Source organism: Hippocampus zosterae, chromosome 5, assembly GCF_025434085.1.
Source record: "Hippocampus zosterae strain Florida chromosome 5, ASM2543408v3, whole genome shotgun sequence".
Classification (NCBI taxonomy): domain Eukaryota; kingdom Metazoa; phylum Chordata; class Actinopteri; order Syngnathiformes; family Syngnathidae; genus Hippocampus; species Hippocampus zosterae.
The window spans coordinates 7,809,893-7,837,061 of NC_067455.1; the positions used below are offsets into that span (position 1 = coordinate 7,809,893).

General features: G+C 43.5%; 1 protein-coding gene across 3 annotated transcripts in view; it reads right to left on the reverse strand.

Moving 5' to 3' along the window:
• Positions 1-27,169, reverse strand: part of LOC127601052 (DNA-binding protein SATB1) — a 67,100-nt gene that overhangs the window by 12,011 nt on the left and 27,920 nt on the right. For 2 of the 3 annotated variants that reach the window (XM_052066028.1, XM_052066027.1), the window contains exons 5-11: positions 26,325-26,448; positions 18,727-18,838; positions 17,799-17,876; positions 15,133-15,635; positions 12,440-12,652; positions 8,886-8,957; positions 7,898-8,053 (exon numbers count right to left, since the gene is read on the reverse strand). In XM_052066028.1, coding sequence (XP_051921988.1) covers positions 7,898-8,053; positions 8,886-8,957; positions 12,440-12,652; positions 15,133-15,635; positions 17,799-17,876; positions 18,727-18,838; positions 26,325-26,448 — 1,258 coding nt within the window. The remainder of the gene's footprint in view (positions 1-7,897; positions 8,054-8,885; positions 8,958-12,439; positions 12,653-15,132; positions 15,636-17,798; positions 17,877-18,726; positions 18,839-26,324; positions 26,449-27,169) is intronic. The other variant, XM_052066030.1, reaches the window with a different exon arrangement.

The following is a 27,169-nucleotide window of genomic DNA, read 5'->3' on the forward strand; positions in this document are numbered from 1 at the left end:
ATAAATTATGTGACATAAAGCATCATGTTAGATTCAGATTTTTGTCACGCTACCCCAAAAAACTGGCAAACAGAATAAAAATGTGAAGATAAATACTGCAGATATTGAAGCAATCTTTTTTTTTTTTTAATGGGATTTTACAGACTACTGTGAATTGAGGTTTGCGTGCCTTCTGTGTGCCAGGCGGGCGCTGAGGAAAGTACCAATTGTTGGAAAGTTTATAATTATGCGAATCTCCATTAGCCAGTCTACGAATGTTTCCATTCATGTTAGCATTGGACATTTGTGAGACAAAATGACAGTTTTGGGTTCGACCTTTTGGTGTTTCAAGATACAATGTTTTTGTTTTATTGCCTCGTGTTTGGAGAACTGTGCTCAAGAATGTCTTTGTTTCCTATTTCTTGAAAGTGTACAAGGAATCGTTTTCAGAAGTGTGTTTTAATAAGCTCAAGTGGGGTTTAATAAATTTAAAAGTGTTTTAAGTGCTCAGGAGGGGTACAACTACGGCAATAATTTACTGCATGTCCATTTGCTATCCTTAAAAATTTGACCAAATAGGTTTCTTGTGGCGTTTAAACCCCAAATTCTCACTGCACTGCTGAAGTCCAAAAATGGCAACCTAAAGGCCTTCCTTGGTAGGATGTGTACACAGGGAACACATTGTGGAATGATTTGAGACAAAAATACGATGATGATGACGACGACGATGATGATGATGGGTTAAGCGGAAAAGGAGGAAGCGGAGAGAGAGAGAGAAAGTGGACACAAGCACCATCATGAGGACTTTTATCGGCCTTAATATCTCCCCGAGCACACACACGTGCGCACGCACACACACACGCAGGGGCGTAGTTAAATTGAAATATTTGCCGGCGTGTGTCACAAGCATGCAGCATGGTAATTATGACAGATCTGATTAGGCGGTTCCGAGTCGGGCGGCTCCGGGCTGCAGGTGCGACCTTGTGCATTCCTGCGTGTGTACGTAAAATTAATTACAAGCATGGGGGAAGCGGTGGTGTAAGGGGGCGGGGTGGGAAGGGTGAGGGAGCGCGCCCGGGCAGAGCGGGGGCGGCCGCTCCCACGGGGGGGCACTCTAATGGAATATTTTCCCCGAGTCTAATAATACAGTTGGTATTGACTTGAGGTAATTAGGGGGATCATTAAAGCGCTTTTCCCGGCGTATTTGCCTGCCTGATCAGATTAGCGGGAATGGGCTTCAGAACAAGCCCTGTGTGGTCTGTCAGGAGGAGAGTGAGCAAGGCGAGGCGAGGAAGAAGAGGCCCGGCTAGCAATGCTAAACCGGTGACGGGCAACGCGTTTGCTACCTCGGCCTTCAGCAGGGACCTAATCAGCCTCTTCATGCCACCAGAGCACCATGTTGCGGTCATGAAATCCGGCAATTCTATAATAACAATGTACAATAAAACAGGCAACGCTTCATTTATTATGCGTGCCAATGAGGTGACGTCATCTTTGGTCGACGTCTCCATTAAATGAGGATACCGAGGAGCGTTGACTCATATCCTCAAAATATGTCGACCTCCTTCCACCTCGCTACCCCTGATCAGCTGCGCATTTGCTATGTGAATGGATTCTTTGGTTGACACAAATGGAATTCCCAAATGTCTGAGCTAACTAAACTTCAAAACTATTTTTGGGGGCTGAAACAGTCATTTAAGTTGAAACAACTTAAAAACATTCATTATTGACATTTATGGCAACATTGTTAGTTAGCACAACAACGTAAATAAGTGTACAGATAACAATGGAAACTCCTCTCATGGTTCAAGCCAGCACTCAAAGCATTCAGGAACAGCTTCTCCTCTGTTAAGTGAATTCTTTGTTTTATGCTCACATTAATTTCTATACTGAATTTAATAGAAAGCTAAAGCTACCAATGAAAACTCTTCCCCTAGTTCTAGCTAGCTCTCAGGTAGCAGCTTTCTGGACCAGCTGCCGATATGCTAGGTGGACTCTTTTTTTTTTTTAAGCCTACATCATCACATTAATTCTAGAGCTAACATTTAGTTTGGTCCTCAAAACGAAACCCTGAATTATGATGATGAATTTCGAGTCTTCGTATCTGAGGCAAAGAAGCTAATTTAGTTTTTTCTCCCTTTGTAGAACTATTGGTGAAACTCACATGCTTCTTCTAGTTCTCTGCCGTCCAGACTATTCCTCACCCTGATAGTAATGCGTCACGCTGAACAGGAAGTCGCGCAGCTAGGGGGTCCACGTCGCTGTGGCGTCCTCGGAAGGAGGTAGGTAGGCGAGGAGTGACGCGCCAAAGCCGACAGATGGGGTAAGAGGTGGCGTAAGCAAGATGACAGGGGAGTCACAAAGTGCTATAAGCATACTCGGTGACAGGAGGAGGAGAAAGACGAGGAAGATTTGGGTGTGGGGGGAGAAGGCGGGGGGGGGGGGGGGGGCGACAAGCTGGTGGGAATTCCACCGTCCATTAAACAATTTAAAGAGAGGCTCATTTTCAGAGGGAAGGGGAGGATACCGCCGTTTGCCGGATAATTCATTCGCTAAATTAATTATTCAGACAGCTGCCTCTCTAGTTCCGCAATAAGAGACAATTTGGTTCCCATGGCAACCTAATAAGCAAGCAGGAGATAAATAAATACATGAATAAATTAATAAACAGACGCTGTCTGTTTCTGAACCCCTCGGGGCTGCCAGCTCTCATCTGCCTCACTTTTTGTTGCAGGGGATTGTGGGTCTGCAAACATTACAAACAGGGTAGCGCGACTCCCGACTTCAACCATTTTTTTCCCTCACAGAACATTTCAAAATTACTTTATTTTAATTATCATGAATGCAGAACACAGAGAGAATGGATCGATCGTATGGGAGAGCTAAAATCTCTTATCCTCGTTTTTGTTCAACTGTTGTTAAAAGTCACCTGTATTTAGAGTCCTACTGCAGCAATAAGGCCATGATGGTCCTTGCAGATGGGGGGTGGGGGGGGGGGGGGGTGAAGTAGAGGAGAACTCTGATCTCATCTGCGAGTTCTCGTAAGCACTTGAAAAGGTGCGCATTCTGTGCCAGCTGCTCATCCACAACGATATGTGGATGTTTTTGTGTTTGATCACGTTAACTCTTGAGAGATAAGCATTTTCCTTACATAAGTTGGCATAGGCAAGTCCTCAATTCATATTCCCGTTGTTTTGAAAATACAACCACTTAACAATTAGATCAACTCTGGAAAAGCATTCAGAGTCCTGGTCGACCTCAAAGACCACAAAAGGACCTTGCAAGACAAAAAATGAAAAAACAAACAAACAAAACCAAAAATACACAACTCTGATTTCTTCCAGTTCTTGCTAACACTTGACAAACGGAATATAGTGTATGTATCACATTTGAGATCATGATCATTTTTGTTGTGTCTATGTTGTCATAAACATTTTGTCAAATGAAAACAAAGTCACCTAATCCTAGTCCACCACTTGGACCACAAAAATGTCTTAGCCGGCGACAAAAGAAACAAGACTCTTGAACTGAAATCCCTTCTAGTTCTTGTCAGCAAACGAGTATCAACAGGAAAATTAAGTACTGGGTTGGTTTTCAAAATGAATCCACATTTAGAGCCCAAGTTAAATTTTTTAAAGCCTCAACGGGCATTGGCAGATGACAAAAACAAGCATATAACTCTGATCTGTCTACACACGGATGTACAGTATGGACCACATTTGGAGAACTGCGTTTAGGGTACTCTTTGACCACAAAGTCCAAAAAAAATCCTTGCAGATGGGGGGGGGGGGGCGGAGGAGTTCATCAGTCTTTTCAAGCACTGATGCACGCACGCACTACAAATCACGTCGGTCCACTAAAGTGATTCCAGCCAATTAGTCATTTTGGAAACAAGATGGCAGCAGTTGCAGCTATGTCGTCACCCTCCCTTATCACGCCCCCACCTCCACAGAGCAATGGCACCCCCCGCCCCCACCCCGCCCGCACTCTTCACTCCACTCCTGGGACTGCCGTGCCAGGCGAGTGCAGGGCGACAGATGGCATACACCAACCCCCCCCCCTACCCCCTGTGCTACTGCACCACGGCGAGCAAAATCTCAACCGACCCCCCGCCCCCTTCCTCCGCCTCTGTTGCCCACCCCCTCTGGTGGACCAGATCAGTGCCATTCTGTCTCATTAGAGCCTGGCTAATTAGCGTAGCCTCTTCCAGGGAGCATGAGTAAGGAAGGGGAGGCATGTGAGGCCGAGGAGAGGTGGTGGTGGGGGGGGGGGTTGTCCTGGTGGCGCAGGGCGGCGGTCTCTACTGGTCATTGATGAGTCGCAAGGCTTTGAACCCGGGTTCCCAGGGTGCTTGTTTTATGACAGCAGGGACTCTGATTCCATCTGTTGTGAAATTCCTCTCAGGAAGTGTCGGGAATGTTACATTAAAGTTGCGTCAATGGATACGAACCTCACTCAAGCCCCCCAAGACCCCCTTTCCACCCAAGACAACCTGTGTTGCCCCAACCCAATATTAGCCTGCCAAGCTAACGAGTCTCTCCCGTTTCTGCCATTGGCAACAAGCTCTAGATCACAAGTGAAATGCAGCACCGATGCAAACAGCAGTCGGGGGCAATTATTTACTCAACCGCAGATGGGAGAGGCGTCTATTTTGGCAAGTCAAAGTGAACTTTGAATTTTAAGTTGGACTCATTTGTGGGGGGGTGGGGGGTACAGTTTGACAGAATACATAAATACAAACTAAGGCTAAACTAAGGCTTGTCAAGATTGGAAAAGGGCTGTTTCCAAATCGAATGGTTCAGTTCTGTGTCATTCTTTTTTTTTTTTCGCATAGCTGTTTCCATTGTCATTGACCATTGTGTTACCAACCACAATGGTACCTAAAAGGCACACTCAACAAACATATTAGAGCTGTAATTATGTTAAATCTATTTGTCAAATTTTATGACTACTTTCCATCCAATGACCCATTCGAAAACGGCGATCTTGGAGATGCACATTTCAGAGACGAGGATCAGAGTGGAGGATGGGTCCGAATGGCAGGAAGCCCAGACGGGGGTCCTGGAAAATAATGGTTGCGGGCGGGGGTGGCGAAGTGGAAGTGGCCTCGCCATTGAGCCTGGCACGGTTCTGTTCCATCAATGTGTTCAGTTCTAGAGGATCCATGGTGCATGTCGGTGGTTCTGGTTCTGGTGGGCTTGTGTTTCATCCACTGAGAGAGAAAGTGAGGGAGCATAGTGCTCCCTGGAGTAGAATAGCGATAAACACTAGTTTACCGATGCATGCAACTGTATCTATGTGAATGTGTATGTGCGTGTGTGTGTGCGCGCGCAATATATGCCGATGCGCAGGCGTCTCTTATTGTATTCTGTGTGTGTTTGGGGGGAAAAAAAGAGTGGGGTGGGCGATTGGTGGTGGTAGAGGGGATGTTGGAAATTTGCCATCCTGTTCCCTCTCAGGGCTCGTAACCATTGCGGTCCTCTGCCAGCCTTTAACTGCAACCCCCCCACCACCCACACACATTCAATGTGGCATTTCCACTGCGCTTTAAAGATCAGGGAGTTCTTCACGTCACCTTCCAAGTCCTCCCAACAGTGATTTACTGTCACAGTAAGTGTGAGTATCATGAGTCATTGGGAGCAACTTCGGAATCTGTTCACCACTGTCCTGTTTGGTACCCGTTTAGGTACTCCAAGAATGTAGGAGTGGTACCATGGGAGCAGAGTGCAAAAGAAGTGATGGAGTACATTAAAAGTAATGCTCATGGAACATAAACCCAGTTGGGTTCCGAGGTCACCAGACTGGGGTCAATTAGTGGAGACGAAACTTCAAAGCAAAGATGGTGTTATCAGCATTTAGCTTTTGCTACATGTAGATGGAATAAGCTGCCCACATAATTGAAGGTAGCCTCATGTCTAAATGCTTTTAAATCTGGTCTTAAAAAAGTTTGATTCTGGGCTTTAAAAGCATTTTCGTGTACTTAACCTTCATTTAGTAATTTTTTCCTTCTTTAATTTGCTCTTAACTCATTCAATACCAGCCAATTCTAGACCAAGTCTGAAAAGACGCTTAAAAACGTCTTTGGGAGTGGATGAGTTTACATATCTTAAATTCTTCCTTTTTTTTTTTAATGCCTAAAATTCTTTTTGCTTTAAATGTTTTGTAACAATGTGGAGCACATTGAGTTATCTTGTGTATGAAATGAGCTTTATAAATAAAGATGCCTTGCCTTGCCTCTAGTATGAGCTGAGCTAGTTTGTTTAAGCAAGTCGAGAGGAAACGTGCTCGATATTGACAATGATCTCATGCAGCTCAGCGATCATTACAAGCTCTGCACTGGAGACTAGGTGAGCAGGTTAAATAAAAGACGCTAAATATGGGGAGTCGGGCTTCTCATTGCCACCCACGGTGCAGGATCTGTTGGTGGTGAAAGTGAATAAAAGTACAATTGTCTGCCCACGGCGTGAAACTCAAGCGGAACCTCCTTCCCCACCTTTGATGACGAGGGAATAGCCACAGATGTGTTCGCTGGGTTCTCAGCTGCTTACTGCCTGCAGTTGAGTCACCTCACGACTGATTCAAATTGAGGTTGCATTGCGTCCTTACTGCAACTGCTAATGTGTTTCGCTCTATACGGTTACATTACTTTCACGAGATAGAGTATACGATGTAAGCCCTGATAACAGTTGCATCAGCTTGAAGTCGAATCACTTTCTTTCCGCAAATGAAACACATTGCCATTTTATGCTGAACCGAAACGTGTTCACTACATGCTAAACTATTTACTACCTCTCATTTATGAGGTATTGTGTCACGCCCGATCGGTTCATTTGCCAGTTGGACTAGCTCAAAGTTGGATCACATTCTTACCGTCGTAAGAATCTGCTGCTGTCAGATTTCGCTAGCTGTAGTTATAACCCCTTAATGCAGGCTAAGTTGGGATCAAGTTACGGTTACTTTCTTACAGCAGCTAAATTATGCTAGGATTATATGCGAGTTAGATTACTGCTTTGGTCAGCGCCGACCAAACGAATCGCATCGATGGTGGGGGGGGGGAACACATTCAAAGTGAGACCAAAGGGTGTCAAGCAAGGAGTTCAGAGGTGCTGACAGGAGGAAGAGCAGCAAGGTTGGCGCAGAAGTGGCAATGCCGGCTGGGTTGGTGGTGGATGGGTGGGAGGGTTTGGAGGGTTGGTTAGGGGAGGGCGGGGTAGGGGTAGCGGTGGGGGGGTACCAGCTGCCCGGGGAGCGCCCATTACGAGATGGAGGCAGCGATAAGTGCTCTCCCAGGCCCCCTTTCGCAGGCATAATTAGCACACTTCTTATCTGCTCCTCAATTCACATTCACAGCCGCCCGCCATCAATGAAGCAGGCGGGAATCAGCGGCCAGACACAACCGCGTTCCCCCACGAATATGCCTTGTACACCCCTTTCTCTCCCACATTTTTCCTCCCCAACCTTCCGCAGAGTCTTTGAACCCTTTGACAAAAAGAAACCCAAAAAACAGTGGTTTGTGCATCAAACTGCAATTTGGTCAAACAAAGCTATCTACGTGTGTAATCATGCTAATCAGCAAGAAAAAAAATAAAGTCTTTGCAGATATTTCAGGATGATTCCCCAGTCCCGGTGATCTATTCCCCTCTCATCCTTGTCTTTTTTCATCAAGTACAATTGTGGAACTCTTACAGACTCTGTGAAAATCTTTAATAATAACTCGTTACTGCTGCATTTTTTTTTTTCTAAATGGCTTTGTTAAACAGTGAGTGAGGGGGTAGCGGCCGCATGTCTTTGCCAGTTTTTAACGGCTATGTGAGGGCAATCATCTGTGTGGGAAGAATAATATCAACAATTTCAAATCCGAAGCTTTCAATGTGAGGCTCTCCGTGCATATTTTGTAAGATGACACCTGTGTGTGTACCTGGCTTTTGGAGGCGGCCACTTTGGCAAAGAGCGCCTGGGAGACTTTGGCCCTCTTCATCTCTCCCTGGATCTCGTCGTAGATGTTGGAGTTGATGTTGAGAATGCAGCTCTCCGTTTTGCCGTTCCACTCGCTGGGCAGAGGGGATGGCTTCACCTGCTCCCAAAGGGAGACATTTTCAAACTCCTGAGCATTTCATTTCCTTCGGGGAGTGTTACTATATTAACATAGTGGTGCTTTCAGATACCAATTTAATCTTTTACACATTGCAAATCATTTTTCCCAATTAAAATGAATGGAAATACCATTAATTTGTCCCAGCCTCACAAAAATCAAACAACCAAGCAAACAAAAAACATTTTTGTAGTGCATTTTTTAGGTAATTAGTGGTGAAGGAAAATAGCACTATATATTGTACTTGATCAAAACATACAATAACAAAATTCAATAGAATGTCAAACATTAGACACTTTGTGCATCATGACGAATTCATTGCGACTATTTCTGGTATGAGTGACTTGGACACTGTGAAGCATAATACAATCAAACAGACACACGAAGAAGAATAGTTTCACGATTGTAAGTGACTCAATAAGCTACACTGTTTGTCTTCAAATATCTGTTGCTAAAAGGTTTAGCACACTGCGACGATCAATGTTATTTGTTAGCCAGCCAATGACATTTTGCATTGTGTGTTGGCATTTTGCTAGCAGAAGGCAAATCTGTGCGGATATTTGAAATACACATGTAATTATTTTTGTTTTATGTTTAGTTTGACAGCAAACGAGTGAGTTGAGTTCACTGCCACCATACATATTTACTTTTTTCCCACCGCACAAGTCAAAGCAAAATATAAATAATTTTTTTTTGTGGATGAATCAGAGCTCATATCTCAAATCAACAGTAAGTCGGTGGACTCACATCTCAAGGCATCACTTCAATACTACTATCATCATCATCATTATTATTATTATTATATTTTACTCACAGGAGAAAGGCCCACGGGAATGCGGGGGTTCCAGTCTTCAGGCCGCACACTGTTACAGTCTTCTCTCCGAGGCTGCACAAATGACAACAACACTGCCATTTATTTAAAGGACAGCAGGATATGTGCACAAAGAAACACATGGACATTTCAAAAATAAATTAATTTTAAAAAACAAAACACGTTGTACTCTGTGATTTGGTTCTGGTGTTGAGGCAGAAGGATGATAAAAGCAAATCAAATCAACTTCAACAGTGTTGCTTCTTGACGAGATTCCTTTGACATTGCAACAAGTAGCCGGATAAAACCAGAGACACCATTAGCATATGAATTATCATTTCGTACGAGTGACAACGTCGTGTCAGATCTGACTAGTTGACGGGCATGGTTGTTGTCGAATAATCGTGTATTTGGATGAAAATAAATTATATATATACTGTGTATATATATAAATATATATATATACACACATTTATTTTTTTGTTGCTTGATTCAAGATACACAGGACAAAAAACACATTTCCACTTAATAATAAATGGCCAACTGGTTTTCATTTTTAGGTGATCAACATTTTATACTTACATTTTAATTATGCATTGCAGTTTTCTTCTCTAAAAACATTCGTGTTAGAATTTGGATAAATCTACCAATGTTGGTCTATGAGACGAACAGACCTCAGTTAAAAGCAACACTTTCAGTATGCCCGGTTTATTTACAAGTGATTAGTAGGAACGGCAACTGTGTCTGGCTGACAGCATCCAAGTGTGCAGAGTCTTTTTGGGTCGATTAACTTGAGAGCTACCAGTCCGGCTAGCACTACTAGCGCAGCTAACAGCTAAGAACTAGCAACAGGCATGGTACCACACAGTGTCAGTGTAATTACGTTTTGTTTTTTTTGGGGGGGGGGGCTTTGGCACCCTTAATTAGCGATTGAACATTATTTCAGTTCATTGGTGTGCTGCTGTCTTTGAAAGCAAATGTTTGAGATGGAAATAAATGACGGTGCAAACACAGTCTGGAAGAGTCAGACGTTATGCCACAGCACGCTGCCGGTGTAGGCATTGATGTCCATACGTTATCTGGTAAGTAAGGGTTATTTTGGAGTTGGTGTACTTACTGGCAGTGTACTGTACACATAAATAAGGCAGGCGCTAGCTACTACAGGCAGAAAAAAAAGCTTTTTTGTTTTTTACTCAATTTACTTGAGTTCCCGTCTCAGCCCTGGTTCAGTCGCGTTCAAGCGCGTTTCTTGGTGTGAGCTGGGCCTTAGGGTTAGGGTAGTGTAATTTTATAAGGTTATTAGTGTATGTTTATATGTGTGTATTTATTTATTTACTGAGGCTTTACTCATCCAGTTCGGGCAATTGAGAACAGGTTCTCATTTCCAAAGCTCACTTGCCCCAAAGCAAAATAAATGCAAATTCAAATACATGGACAATAAACTGTAGACTGACAACGTCACAGCACATTTTGTATCAAAGGTTTAAAACAATCAAGTATTTTGGCATTATCTTATGAAGATATGGGATAAATAATGCAGTGGTTAGGGTCACGGTAGGGCAGGGTTCGGGTAAAAATTACAGTGGTACTGGAACTCGTCATTCGGAGCTAAGTGTCATGGCGGTGGCGTGCACGAGCGCCACCACATACCTCCGCGTGTGTTTTTTACAAGCCTATAAAAACCTTCTTCTGTCTCGGCCTCAATTGCCACCTTGCATGATTTATGTGCGCATATTCATGCTGCATCGCGCTATATATGAGAGGCTGGCAGATGGCCAGGAGTGAGCGTGAGTGAGTGTGAGTGTGTGTGTGTGTTTGCCTCATGTAGGGCTACATGAGAGATGTCAGCAGGCTTTAAATCACGCAGTTAAATGATACCAACCCGCAGATATTCCACTGATGTTGATTTGTCAACATTTGCATCGCAGCTTCAGGAAACACGGGTGTCCATTTTATATTTAGACAAAAGAAACAAGCGTGCCTCAATTGCACCAAATATTCCAAATTTCCAACAGTCTTTGGTCTTGGCGTCTTGGTGGAAGTTGTGCAGCGGAGCTCAATAAGCTGCTGTCCACTGAATTGTTTAACGAGACCATTCTTTCAAGTAACACCTTTTTGGTTTCTCTGTACTATATCGATATTCATAAGTGGGATTTTTTCTTGTTACCATCGTAGCTTTGGACATACTATGGACTGCAAGAGGAACTGCTAAGAAAACAACAAGGCCTCTCAACATACACCCGTTCTTTGACTTGGGTGTTCTCTCCCGTTGACTGAACTGACACTTTAACACAGTCAGAATGTGAAGATGAGCTTTCAGCTGCAAAGTGGTCGGTCCCGCTAGAGTGCAGCTCCGCTGCTTCACAATCACACTTTTGACTTTCTGTGATGGTGCGCAGCCATTTAAAAAGAGGGGCGGGTGGGGGTACAGTTTGTAGGAGGGCGGCTATGCAAAAACAAGACAGAGGAAGTTATTGTGGGCTGTTCTCAGCGGCTGAATGCTGCTGACAAATGCATTTCTCCGGAGTGTTCCTTTTAAACACGGACGAGTGACTCGAGTTGTGTAGTTGTTATACATTCGGGCTTCTTAATACACTGAGTAGAAAGCTTAGAAAGCTAAGTAAAAACAAATGCTGAAGTACAACTTTGAGGGGATGTAGAAGTCATGGGATGCACAATGGTGGGTAAGTATGGTATGTAACAATGGTGGGCAAAATTCACACCTGAGAAATAATTTCTATCACTGATCTACGTCAATGCAGGGTATCTGCAGGTCTAAGCGGACATTTTAGGGTCATTTTGACCAGTTGTCGGGGTTTGCACAATGGCAAACTTATCAATAGATATGTGTCCAATTTGCACCAAAATTTGAAAACATATAGAAACTGCACAGGTGGACCATGATACACTGATGTGCCATTAAAAAAAATATTAAAAAAGTTACATTTCAGCCCCTGAAGCCAGTTTCCTTGACCCAAAAAATACAATAAAAATAATTATCATTATAATAATTAGCAATTGCTACCTCAACAAATCCTCAAAAACCTTTGCCGCTCAATTAGATACTTACGGGCTTTAAAAATTAAAGGTTTAAAAATTCAACCCCTGAAACCAGTTTCACTTTCAACATGAAATTTGGTAGGTATAACCTGTTATGAGTAAAAAGAAGCCATGTCAGAATAGACACACGAAGTCTGCCATTTTGGCCACTTTCAGGGTGCCTTTACTGAGAGACTTTGTCGACTAATTCTGAGGCCTGTAAAGTACACAGATGGATGACGCTATGTTGTAAAGAAGTTTGATTTGTTTTCAACCATTCATTTACGTGTCAATCCCTCCAAATATAAACTCCTCCTAGAGAGTTTATCCACTTTTGGAATATGCCAACTTTTGAAACAGTTTTCTTCAAGAAACCAAGTTGGAAGAGACAGGAAGAAGCCAAGTTGGGAAAAAAACAGGAAGATAACCATTTTGGCTGATTTAGGGTCACGTTTACAAATGTGATGCATTGACAACTCGAACAAATAAATACGCACAGAGTAATTGAATGGCCGCACCTGAACAGGCCGGCTGGGCGGTGTGCTGATGAGCGGAGCGGCGCCCATGGCGGATGCGGCGGTCAGGCTGCGCTCCCTCTCCTCCTGGTAGATACGGTCGCGCTCAGCCTCGGGCAGCTGCAGGAAGTTCTGCATAGCGCGCAGGTTGACAAGCAACGACTGCGAGGCTGTTTTGGGGTCCTCTTCTTTCCGCAGGATCTCAGACAATAAGCCCTGCGGGACACCCAGACAAGGAGAGTTCAAGAAAATGAAAGGAAAAAAAAAAAACAGTTGTCACAGAAGTGTTGGGAAGCACTGGCTGTGTCCTATTTGTGAAAAAATACAAAAGTACCACAGTCTTGTTAAATGGCCAGTGGTTGAAAAGTGCGACGTCGGTTTAGAAAGACGGGACAAGGTCTATGGTAATATTAAAGGAAGCGTGGCAATTTTCTAGCAAGTAGAGGCTGAATCCTATTCGTGACAATAATCAACTGTAGTGTTGATGGTGCAGGGGAAAATGGTTTGGGTCAAGCAATATTAAATGAGGCCTAAAGTAACATTTTGTATTATGTTTGACATATTCTTCAAGTGCTAGGGACGAAAACTGTCCAGGGTGACAAGATGGAATCGAACAATAGTACAATTAAAGGGGCTGCGCGGACGGAAGAGACTTACAGCAACATTTAAAGGTGCTCTGAGAATTAGTGGAAATTGCTGGCTTTGTCTTTCATTGGACAACAATCAAAACTGGTCAAACATATTGTAAAAAAAAAAAAAATTAAATGAGACTAACATAATATGTTTTTGAGGAAAAACTGTCGATTTATGATCATTTGTGGAAATCAAATCAGAGTGAAAATGGGGTTTCAAGCCTTATGGGGCAATCTTGGACATATTCTTAGAAGTGTGACACAGCTGGCAATCAGCATGCCCTCTTGTTTTCTCGTCAATAGCGTTCCGTGTAGCGTGATTGGCTCTTTTAAGGAATCTCTCGGTCGCACGCTGCGCAATTCTCTCACTGTCAATAGGTGTGATTTGCTTTGAAAACAAGGTGACGGAGGCAATGTGCTGATTTTTTGCCACTTTTTAGTTGACTTGCAAATGTTCTGTCGTGTTGGCGTAAAAGCGGAAAGTATTTTGTCATTATTAAATGTCAACAAAAGATGGACAAGTAGACTCTTCGCTGCAGAATTATACACGGAGTCATCGTTATTATTCTTGGCAAATCGCAATTTTGAGGGCTTCCCCTTCGAAAAGAATGAAACAGATGAAGCAAAAATAATCCAGCCCCTGAAGCCAGTTGGATTTGGTAGCATGAAATTTGGTAAGCATTTCTACCATTTGACCAACAACAACAAAAGTCTCAAAAAAACAGTCCTTAAAAGACACAGGAAGTCAGCCATTTTGTTTGAAGTAGGTTAGTTTAACGTTTTTGTTTGTTTGTTTTGTTTTTAATTCCAGACCCTGAAGCCAGTTCTTTTGAGCATCATGAAATTTGGCAGACATGTTGACCACGAGTATCAACCCCATAAAAAATGTCTCAAGAAGGCCTATTTGAAAAGCAACAGGAAGTTGGCAATTTTGCCTTGAATTAGCTATTGTAGTATAATTTGGACCAATTCCAGGTTGTCCTTCAAAGGCACGCTTGCCCTATAGATTTGATCAAATTTATACCAAAATGCAACTGCATCCGCGTGATGGACGGAGGAATTGTTTTGCGATCGTGAGGGTGGAGTATGGCAGCAAAGTTTGACGAGTCGCGTAAAACACACATTTTGAGTAACTCAGGAAGGTCAGACCCTGATTCACTAAAGGCTTTCTCATACCCCAAAAAAATCAACCGACCAAGTGGCCATTTTACGGTCAATTTGGCCATTTCCAGTCAGGGGTCCTTCAAAGATAAACTTTTTCGACAGATTTTGTCTGATTGCTACCAAGTTTGAAGCACATACACTAAATAGATGCTTGACACAAAATTGTAAACTTTTTTTTTTCCATTGTGTGTGGGTGGAGACATTTAATGACTGGCCATGCATTAATCAAATCCTCCGCGACTCCCAAAGCTTCTCCACCAACACCTCCACCTGCACCTCATCTGCCGCTTTTATTAACACCCCTCCCTAAACAAAACAAAAAAAGGAGCTAATAAATAATCCTCCAAAGACAAACTCTCAGATGGTACACAAGGCCACATTCTTCCATCAGCACAGATAACAGATTGTTTGTGTGGGAGACAGTACATATTGTACTTCGGGCAGGAGGAGAAGCAAACTAAAAGATTCTTATCACATTATGTTTTACTGATTTTTTTTTTTAAGTTGAGGAGAGTCATACATTTACAGAAGCCAAACACGTGTTCGTGAAAGATCAGAATTTGACGACATGAAGTATGAATATCAGCGCTTTCAAGACAATACATAAATAATTTATAGGATTTAATATTATTCTTGCTATTTTACGATTGTAAGACTGTCAATTATTCAAAGAAATGTCTGCATAAAAATACACTCTTGAAAAAAAAAACTATTCTATGAAGGACTTTGTCAAATTTTCTGCAACTTTTTTCTTGAAATACAACTCGTCTTGTAACAGTTTTCTTAAAATATGACTGTTCTTGTAAGACTATGACTTTTTCTTCTTTTATTTTCCTTTTCAGTGTGTCCCTGATGAATGGAGTCAAATTGAGCCATCCTTCCTCTTCGCTGCCACCTCACCTGAGTTCTGTTGAAGGCCACTCGGGCAAAGACGGCCTGCGATATGCCGGCCCGCTTGAGCTCATCGCGGACCCACTGGTAGATCTCAGAGGACACCTCGGTGTTGGATCCGACCTGGGGCTCCAGAGGCTTGGCATGCGAGTTGCGGTTCACGGGCGGGTGATTAAGGTACTGTTGCGACAGCGACTGCTGCGCCAACAGACGGTTGACGGCGTACTGCTGGTTGAGGATCTGCGCCATCACCAGCTGCTGGTTGACCAGCTGGGGGCTGATGGGCGTGGACACCAGGCCCGGGTGGTGCAGGCCAGGGGGCATTTGCCGGCCCCCTGCCTGGCCCCCTCCGTGCTGCGGGGGTGGCGGCGGGGCGTGGGACAGCGGGGGCACCGGGGACGAGGGCGTCTGCTCGGCCGTGCTGCCCGGGATGGGCTGCTGCTGCTGGGAGAAGCCCAGGTGGTTGTGGTTGGAGCCAGGCGGTGACAGGTCGGACAGGCCATCCATCTCGGCTGGAGAGAGGATGGTAAGAAGGGGAACGGAAAATAGCGATACGACGTGAAATTCAAAAGAGAAAATAATAATAAAAATATCAATAATAATAATACATTTTTTTAAAGCGCTTTTCATCCCACTCAAAGACACTTTACAAGAGCATAAAAACACAGGATAAAAATGTGCATTTAAAACAAGCATGCATAATTTACAAAAGCACATTTAGATGAACAAAAGAAAAATGGGTAAAAGAGATTGAAAGGTATTAAAAGCATAGCGGAACAAGTGATTTGAAGGATGTCTTAAAAAAATGTCTTAAAGAAAGGGATCGGAAAACAGGGAAAGACATTTGGGGAGACACCGTTTCATTTCCCAATCACTGCTTTTGGATTGTTGAGTAAGGCGACGGCAATTGTTTAGGAAGTACATCTCCTAATTGGTCGCTGTTTCACTGAACAAACTGCAGTCTGAAACACTCATTTGAAATTTTAATGGCTGCCTTGAATACTCAATAGAAATTCTAAGCCTAGTTTAAAATCCTAATTTATCAATTTAAGCCTAATTTGAAAAGTTTGAACACCAACTTGGAAATGCTGTCTCCCAGTCTGAAACTCAAACCTTAGTTAATTTGAAAGCCTAGTCTGAAACTCCAACTTCTATTTGAAACCTTAACATCAGTCTTAGTTTGAAACCCTAACCCTGGGCAAAACCCCTAATTGGACATTCTTCCACTCCCCTGAAAACCCTGAAATCAGAACCTTATCCTGAAACCCCAAATATGGTTGACAACCCCAATTTTCAAACCACTATTTAAGCTTGAAATATTAATGTAAAACCCTAACCCTCTCATGAAATCATCATTTGAACCCTACCATTGGTTCTGGGGTCAACAGTGTCAAGAGTTTGGTTAAAAGACATTCTTAGCTCATAACAGCGATGATCTTTGCTGCCAATGATGAACATTTTGCGCTTTTGTTGTTGGAACGTGAATGTGGCCTTTTCACAGCAGTGAGGGGGCCACATTCATATGTGAACACCTCCACACTCTGCATTTATTCATCGCGATGAAAACGGCGCTAAGACATACTGTATGTTTTAAGCAGATGATGAAGATTAAAAACGCGTGGACTTTTTCCAAAAATACCCACAATTGTTGCGCCCCGTTTTCCCGACTGTCAGCGAGCACAAAGCGAGCGGCCGCGATGTCTATTGAGCGTTTGTCAAAAACAAATGACGATGGAAGGGGGTGAAGGGGGTTAGTGGGAGTAACAACAACAACAACAACAAATAAAATCATCCTGGTAATAATCATATCTTCTTTTCCCGGTAATCCCTGCCATTCCCGGGTCTCTGCTGGTATGACTTGTATGTGAATGTGTGTGCGTGTTAAATGCTGGGGGGCACTGCCATGCAAATTGAATAAAGAAAAGGAGCATGCGGTCCCCGAAACAGGGGGGAGGAGGAGGAGGTGGTCCTCTTGTGGAATGATGCCACAAAAGAGCCCTGGATTAAAGGCACAATGGGAACGTGATGTGGGCCGCGGGGGTGAAGAAGTGAATGAGGAGCTTAGGTTACATGAGAAATGAGTAGGGATGGGAACTGATCAGAATTGACTGGACCAGATTCCATAGTCGATACCCAGGAATCATAATCTTACGTCATATTAGATGGAAAATAAATCCAATTTTCTGAATAATAAGGACAAGTACTACTTAAAATACAACTTTAAAGCCTTTTTCGCACTGCACTTAGCAGGATCGAACAGTGCAAAACTGCAGGGTTCGATTCCAGGTCCGGCCTTCCTGTGGAGTTTGCATGTTCTCCCAGTGCCTACGTGGGTTTTCTCCAGCTACTCCGGTTTCCACCCACATTCCAAAGACATGCGTGGCAAGTTAATGGGGCACTCTGAATTTTCCCTATATGTGGGTGTGAGCGCAAATTATTGTTCTGTCTGTGTGCCCTGCGATTGGCTGTTGACCAATACGACTGTCCGAAGGCAGCTGAGATAAATTGAGTTACCAACCCTGTCTTTGATATATATATATATATATATAATTTTTTTTTCATGGAGTCCCCCTAAATTAAACACTGGCCTCCATCGTCCCAAAGGAAAGCATGTGTGTGTGTGTGTGTGTGTGTGTGTGTGTGTGTATGCATGTGCGTGTGTGGCCAAAACATACCTAGTGCATTAGCACGGGGGCTCTCGCGAAGGATGCACGTCCCCAGGTAGCCTTCCAGCTGGGATGATTGGCGGATGCCTAGGGCGTTGTGGGAAGAAAGAATCATCAGAGAACTTGCAGCTATGGGAAGTATGGTGTGATGCAATGCCTTCTATGCAATGAGCGGCCATTCCAAAAACGGGTGCGCCCAATAATGTTCCCATGCCTTGACGAGATAACATCGCAATGTCACGTTATTAATTATCTGTCCTGTCATCGCAACCGAGAAGAGAAGATTGTGTTCGAGATTGCCAAGGATTGCGATTGCTCAACATCTTCGCAAACATTAATCATAAAAAATAGATAAAAAATATATTTTTTGTTTATGCGAAAGTAACAGACTGTCCAGTTGTCCCGGGCAGCAATAGTAGCTCACGAGTATCATACAACAAAGACGTGAAAACAGTCCACCCCCTCCCCACAAAAGAAATTACTCAACTGAATTTGAAGTTCATTGATTGTGATATGTTACAATGGCCATAAACGGCTAACATTTGCCAGAAGTTGGTGGACTCAATGTAACATGGATGTGAACAGTTCTCAAACACGGTGCTTCTACAACTAAAACATCAGTGATTTTAAGGCTACAATGACCACACATAGGCCAATGGTCCTCGGCCTAAAAAAAGAAAAGGAAAAAAGCCTGAAGCCTCAATTTGTGTGTGGTGTGATTGGATCAAATGAAAGCAAAGTCAGCTCAGCTGCTGAACAGTGTGGCGTAATCTCAAATTATTAGATAACAAGATAAAAATGTGTCGGCCGCTTCATGTGACAGCAGTGAGACAAAGACACACTTAGTCAGACAGCATATTGGGTTAGTCCGTGTGAAGGACAAAAGTGTGCGTGTGTCACATTTTTGTAAAAACCCGCCCCACACGGTTCTGCTTACCCATCATATCCTTTGTCTTCTTGAAATGTTTATACCAGCGCCCAAATTCTTGACACTTTGCCGCCGACACATTTGCATAGTAAGTGCTGTTGACAATGGAGGAAATCATACTCTGAAAGAGAGATTGATTGAGAGAGAGAGAGAGAGAGAGACAGAGACAGAGACAGAGACAGAGAGACGGACAGACAGAGAGATATGAGAATCCCGCCGTTGGATCAAAAAAAAAAAAAAAAAAGACTACATGGACAAAACAAGCAGTGAGCAAAATTACAAAATCTACAGGAACTTAGAACTTATAGAGAAAATAAAGCAGATGACAGAAGTTGATGTTCACTCCATGCAACGCTGACGTGACTGATAATTTCAGTGTTTTAAAAGCTCTAATAAAAATATCAACAGTTTAATGATCCTGGGATGGATTCGCAGTTCACAGGTGCCATGCAACACGAATGTCAAGCAGTTGTCAGAAATACTGCCCAAAAAAAAGGAAATATTCATTCTGTGATGTTAATGCTACAAAAGGAACAAATAAACTCAAAAGGTTCCCAGATGCTAAAAACGTATTATGACTCCATGCAATACGGACATGAAGCACTTCTCAGAAACAGTGCCCGTACAACTACATTTCATTTGTGATTTGAATGTAAATACAGTCAAGTGGTTCTGGGATGGAATAACATCTAGCCAGAAGTCGGGGGGCCTCCATGCAACACAGATATGAAGCATTTCTCAGAAACAACGCTTATACAATTTCGGCAAATATTAGCCTAGTGATTTCAAAGTTATAATGTCCATATGCAGTTCAATAGTCCGGGGATGGAATGACAGTTCACCAGTGCCATGCAACACAGATGTGAAGCAGTTGTCAGAGTGCTCATACAAAAAATCTTAGTTGTGTGATTTTAATAGCTGTCTCCAGGTGTCAGAGGTCGCCGTCTATTCTTTTCGACAAAGATGTGAATCGTATCTCATAAACGGCGCTTATAGAACTTTGTATTAGTTGACGGATTTTAATGCCACAATGACCACGTGCAGATCCTGGAATAGCAGTTAGCCAGAGGTTGGAGGACACCATGCAACACAGAAGGGCAGCAGTTGTCAAAAAAAACTGTGCACGAACATGCAGTGGTGGTAAAACGAAAAGGCGACGACGGTACAACAGAGCAAGTCGACACTTTGGAGAGTACAGACATCGAGGAAATGTAAGTGAAACACATCACGCATGCAAGCAGATTGGGTCTCGTACAACAAAGGGAACCGACAAAGAGCCTTTGCCCGTTCTCCTTTTTTATCAAATGCCACCGAGTTTGTCTGGAGTTGCTCTTTTTGTTTCATCACACAGGGAAGCTGTGCATCTGTTGAACGCAATCGAGATCTTTACCTTCAGAAGGCCGCCGCGTAGTCGTTTAATAATAATCATCGCAGCAGCTGGCTCTGTTTTAACAATCTGTTGGCACCTCGGAATTCAAGGAGATGGCAGGTCGCGGGGAGCATGTCGGCCGCGCGATCCCGTCTCATCCCATCACATCGGACCTGCGCCCTCCTCCTCCTCCTCATCCTCACCTTCCTCGCAACTAAGCAAGAGAATCTTCGCCTCCTCCGTGGTGGCTTTTCATTATTAAAATGAATGTTTTAGCACCTAGCTGGCCTCGGGGTGAATATCAAGGTTGGCACGGATGAGGAGGGGGTGGGGGGGAGAAAAAAAAACGCTTTTCGATCAGCATACATATTCAAAAGAGACCGACCATCTGTTTTCGAATTACAGGTATATGCGCTCTTTATCATTTTTCCGTAATGTATGCGCTTGGGTGAGGTTGCTGGCGAGCACAGCAAGATCCACTGCGACGCTGATGATGTACCTCGACAACAAGGGGACACGATTCCTCAACTCCTGACCTCCAAGTCACCCCGTTCCCTTGTTTATACCATCATGCACGAGAGTGGAAACTTGTGACAAATGTATGTAAACAAAACGGACAAAAAAGAAAATCAATAAATAAATCCATCTAGCTACTGGTCCAGAATGCTGCCCGAATACCGGGATCAATCAATCATATTTTTGGGAAAATCTAGCAAATGAGCACCCGGTCCAGGATACTGCGACTTGAGTGCTGACAACAAACTTGTATGACAGCAGTGAATCTACGATTAAAAAGAAATGAAAAATAAAGCAATAATAGTGCTTTACTTTCGCCAGTGACAACCAGCTGGATAGATAATGACACACTCATAAGTAAGAGTGTTTTATTTTGAAAATCAATGGAGGGTTAACCACCAGTTTACAAATTGAGCAATTTCCCTCATGGATCAATAACGTTTTTATTTTGAAGTCCAGCAGATGAGCAGCTGGTCGTGAATATTACTACTCGTGTGCTGACTGGAACTTTTATAACAGCAGTGACTGGGAGAGAGAGCGAGAGTGAGTAGGAGAGAGTGAGAGGGTGAAGGAGAGACTGAATGCTGCTACTCGAGTCCCAACGAGAATTCAATTACTGGTACATTGCTGTTGATCAGAGTGATTCCTCAAAAACTACACTGAGACTTGAGTCAGGCAGTGTGAGTCATCTGTGATATTAATGTTCCCAAAAGAGTTATCAATGTCCATCAGTGATCAATACGATTAGGTTTTATTTTGAAAGTTATGGAGGACTAAGGGCCAAGTTATGCAATCAAAATTCTTCAAAATTCAGTACATAAATTAGTGTGAGCATGACATCTGTGCGTCCATTTATCGAGCAGATGGTTGAGAACGCTGCTTCTCGAGTGCTGACGAGAACTTATATAACAGCACTTATTCTGCGAGATCAAAACTCACAACAATTGGACGACGGCGGCTTTGATTGGACGGCAATGACATGCGGGATCGTGGGAGTATGCTGGTACAAGCTGCAAAAGTTGAATCACTCTTGTCTTAAAGCAGGGGTGTCAAACTAATTTTTGTCGAGTGCCACATTTTAGCTACTGTTTCCCTTGGAGGGCCATTATGGCTGAAAACAAATTAAAAAAAGTCAACAATAACGGTTTATTAAACTATTGTTTAGGTTACTGAAATGAGGGGTTTGGTTCCAAGAAAATGTTTAAAATATGTCTCTTATTTAATACATATAAGATTTTTAAATTTTGGTACAGATTTTAACAGGCATCACAGAAGTTGACATGTTTGATTTGCTTTCGCGGGCCACATAAGATGATGTGGCGGGCCAGATCTGGCCCCCGGCCCTTGAGTTTGACACATGTGCCTGAACGAAATCAAGCTGTAAGATGCATATTGGTTAAGATAAGAGCAGCTGCTTGCTCATGCCGCCCTTTACACGTGATCTGATTCGTCTGCTAATCGCAACCATCGGTGAGTCGTCGACTCGCAAAATAATCGTTAGTAGCCTCCATGCAACACAGATGCAAAGCAGCTCTCATGAGGAGTTAGCAGCTCATAGGATAGCTGTACATGATAATTGTCATATAAATATGACAAAATATGTCAGAGTGATTTCATGCTAGAACGTTTATACAGTCCAATGATGCTTGGGCTAGAACAGAAAGTGCCAGAAGTTGGGCTGGATGCATGCAACACAGATGCGAGACATTCATCGCAAACTGCTATTTGTCTGAAATCGAAAGCATCGCGTAAATATTTTTGTTGCGTTTTCTTGGGAGGCCCTTGACTGAATACTTGCATTCAGTAAATATTAGCTCTGTGATTTAATGTGGCGATAACCATCTGCAGTCCTACTATATATGCAACCGGTTTGTAGCATATGTTCAATCAGCGTATAGCTAGTGACACCTGGGGGAGGGGTGGTGGCCAATTAGTGTCGTCTGGGCGGGGAGGGAGGAGGATTCGGAGGACATTTTGTGCTCAAAATTGGAGGCGAGCAGGATGAGGCACATTCGGACATGCGGCGTATTACAAAGCCGCCTTTTGTGGCTCCGCTGAAAAGCCTTCATTCAATTTGAGTTGAGCTGAGTGGAGGGTGAGCAAGGCAAAGTCTTCCTTTTAATGGCTCATACATTTATGCATGATGGCCTTCTTTACTTTGTCCTATTGGATTTTGGCCTTTTTATCTTAGCTTTTAATGTAGTGAATCGTCGTGCGTTCACCGCTACCTGGCTTCGCCTCGCCGAATTCCCCGCCAGCCAGCCGCCCATATTTTATTTACAGTGTATCTGGGCTTAGGCATCCTCGCTCTCTCTTGATTCCCTTCTAAAACCCCCACCCACCCAATGCTTTTCCAAGGCTGGCTCGCCCTCGCCGCCATCTTTGACACAGATGTTCTAATAAACGCTGCTCATTAATCAGCCCTCTCCCTCAATACATCACGCCGGCTCTCTCACAAGGGGCCCGGCCTCGTGATTGTGTGTGCGACGCACAAAACAAAAACAACAACAACACACACACACACTCACGCACACACACACACACGCACACACACACCAGAACCCTGTGATGCCACTTTGGTTGCCATTGGGAAGACTCTGTTACAACATATCAACAGGTAACATGGCACTGCAGCTGTGTGTAGTGCATATCATGTGTGTGTGTGTGTGTGTGTGTGTGTGTACAGGGGTGGAGGGGGGGGGGGGGGGGGGGAATAGCCATCTGCAGCTCGCTGAGCTTATCAGCATGACCAGGAAGTGGCACTGGGCGACAATCAGGCCCCAACATCTACTCTGTTCCCATCTAGGGAAACAGGAAGTGTGTGTGGTGTGGCATCTGACACACACAGACACGCACACAAGCAGAATAGCACGCTTACACCATCAGACACACACATTCCTATTCGGGCAGGGAGCACAACTGCATTTGCAACCTCGCCAACATCACAGCTCAATTATGACATCCACCTCAACTAGGGTGACCTACAAAAACTGCCCCCACAATACACACACACACACACACTAAAATGGCATTTTGATGACTCTTTGCAGTCGACGCATCGATGTGTGTCCAGAGATTGGGAGGGTGGTGCTCGTTTGTTGCCATAGTTTCTGTCCAAGTGGGCAAAGGAGGGCTGCCAAGCTTGGTACCAAGCGACGACAGCGCTAAACCATGATTGGCTGATTGGAGCGAGAGGGATTAGCACACTAAGACTTCAATGCAGCGGTCATGACTGAACAGATCCATCCTATTCGTGGACATGACACCTATGACATTACTCCCTGTGTGGATACAAATATAGGAACAGACTGAAACTAAATAAAAAACGGGTAGTGTGTGATTTTTTTAATGGCAGTGGTGTTCATAAGGATAAAAAGGTGTGTCTTTTTGAATAATAATAATTATTATTATTAATGCTCGAGTGCTAACAGAACTAGAGAGCATAGCTCTCCCATGCTAGGTTAAATATTTTGCTTTGCTTCCTTTAAAGAAAAACAAAACACCAGACTAGAAATAAAAGGTGACTCCCGAAATCATGCTTCCCTACTTAACACAGCAGGTCATGGTAACGGAAGATGGGCCAAAAATGTCTTAGGTTAAATCGTACCCTACCGAGATGACAGATGGCAAAAGCACGTAGATGCACGCAGCATCGTTTGTGACGAAGGTGCGAAGTGAAAACCACGCAGTTTCCCTTCAATACCTCAGGTTGCGTCGATGCAAAGCAACACACAAGCTGTTCCCTCTGAATAATAGAATACAAATAGGAACGTCACATTGCGTTTTTCTGCACTTGGTTTATCCAAATCAAGTCATGACGATTGGCTGTTGCTTTTATGGCTAAACATCACTCCAAAGGAAATAGAAAACACAATGCAGTCATAAAACATGTTTTCGTTCGCCACTTTGATATGGAGTTGGAGAGTGTTCATTTCAAAAACTAACTGGAATCAAGAAGAGTCATACCGAACAGACAGTTTCAATTAGCGATAGACTATTTGACAGGCATGCCTACGACAAGTCAACCCACAAAAAAAGGTCAAGAAGTCGTGCCTGAAGACACCATAAACTGCCATTTTGTAATAATTTCCACATTTTCGGCTGGGTAGCACCTACTCTAATTAACATAATTCAGCCCCCCCAAAGCCAGTTGCACATGACAACATGAAATATTGTCTATCATGTGAAGATCCACCCAAATCTTTGTCGTAGCATGTGGGCAAACCAAAGCGACCAGAGAATAACTATAAAACTCTCATAAGTCATTTCCACAAGTTCGGCTTGACCAATAATCACGAAAATAAACAAAAAGCTCAAATATTATCGAGTCTAAACATACAGAAACAGCTCCCAGCTCAACTAAGAGCACAATAATAGACATATTGTTACAATAATAAAAAGAAGAGCTGAGGAGATCTTCTTTTGCACTCACGAGAGAACGGAGGCATTCTTCAATTTCATTTTAAAATTGTTTTGAATGTGATGATAATAATAAAATGTGTGTGTGTGTGTGTGTGTTTGCCAGCCCGTACGTGTGCGCGCACTCTCTTCTGAGCCTTCTTCACATATGGACCGTAAACAGGGTGATTACCAGACTGGGCTGGGCTCCGCCTGAACGCCACCCAGGGACTCTTTACATCATCAGCGCACTGCTCATGGCCGGCTAAACACACAAACACGCCGCCGCAATGCAAAAGAACACACACACACACACGCATGCACACGCACACACTGCACGAGAGGGTCTCCAGGTGACCATACGCTCGCCTGAAAGGAGATCTGCTTGCACATACACTAACAATATGCACCACAATGAAATACAGTTTGGACTCACACATTGCGCATATGCATTGCACAAACTTTGCATTGATGCACGCGCACGCACACGCACAAAGATATATGGCCATTTCATCGCATTGAGTCCAGAGCTGCCACCGTGATATAGTGACTAGAGTGCCTGTTAGCAGGATATATGCACACTCAACACGCACTGGGAGCGTGCGCGTGTGGGTATCGCAGAGGACCTCACGAGATTCTGCCAACAACAATATCATGAGGTTGAGATCACGGAAATGGATCTGATGCCCGGAAGGGTTGGCTCAGAGTCCCTTAAAATCACCGGCCTCCTCAAACTGGGGTCAGAAAAAAACGTTTTTTGTTAATTAATAATGTCATATTGTTCAGAAAAACGCTTTATGACATTGCTGCGTTAATAAAGAATTTGTTCATAATAAAGATTTTATTATGAGCAAAAGGTGTATTATTGGAATGGACCTTGATGGATGGACATTATAACTATTTTCTCTGGAGTGAATTGCGGGGTTTATAAATTTCCGAATTCCTACGAGTGACTTTCCTTGCTGGTAGAAATCTGCAGAATTCACTGACTGATAATGGATAATTCGTCAAGTTGATTTTAACCAGCAAATACATCTTATATGACAATCATCAAGAAAGTTGTTGTCATTTGGCTTACTAAAACAAAGCAACAGCAATCGGTTGAGTTATCATTATTGGGAGAGGAAAAGAAAATGTTAGAAATATGCTTTCAATAGATAGGAGAGCTTATGTAACACAGATCAAACTCAAGGCATTTGATAATATTGGAATAGTAAGTCACGGATAAAGTGTGTGTGCTTTTGTGTAGCGGAGCTGGGCTTTTTGTTGCTCTGAGAATATTTTTTTTTAAAGGGGAAGTAATAAGCAGACTGGGCTTCAGCACCTGTGATAAGGGGCATTCTTTAGCCAGAGAGCTCTGATTCATGTCTTTGAGTAACTCCTTGAGGGCGTTTCTTACTGTAGAGTGGCTCCATTGCTCTGGTGGCAGGTCCTCCAGCTTAGGACAACTGCGGAGAAAAAAAAAGAGAGAGAGAGAGAGAGAGAGAGAGAGAGAAGGGGGTGGGAGAGGGGGGAGGGAGGGCATTTGAGAAAAAGATAGGAATAATGAGAAACAATTCAGATGGAGAGCAGGCCGATAGCACGGATAGCACCGATGTTATCTTGAATTAAATTATAGATGCAGCAATTCAACGTCCGACATGATTTAATCTTCATTAAATTCCCCGATATGTGGGATAATCACGGCCGGGCATCTTTGAAATCTGCAAAATAACAGTAATGTCACGTGACGTTCCGATTAAAGCAACAGTAGTTTCTCGGAACATGACGGTTGAACCTATCCACCACTTTTGATGTCAGTTGGCGGTCATCATGTTGTTAGAAGACCCACCACGTTTGACAGTAGGTATGTTTTGGGGGTTATTTTGCTGCCCATTGGGGACAAACAGCTCCATTTTTCTTTCATCTGACCATAGAACTTTCCTCCCGTAGGTCTTATCGTTGTCCATGTAATCAGTAGCAAGCTTCAGCCGAGCTTTAAGCTGCTGCTTTTGGAAGCAAGGGCTTCCTTCTTGCACCCGAGCCTCCCAGTCCATGGCGATGCAAAACACGCTTCATCGTGGACACTGACATCTGTAGATTCTAATTCTTGGCAGTTCTGCTTTTTGGTGGTTCTAGGTTGACTCGTCGTCCTGCTGACCAATTTAGGCTCGGCAGCAGGTGATAGTT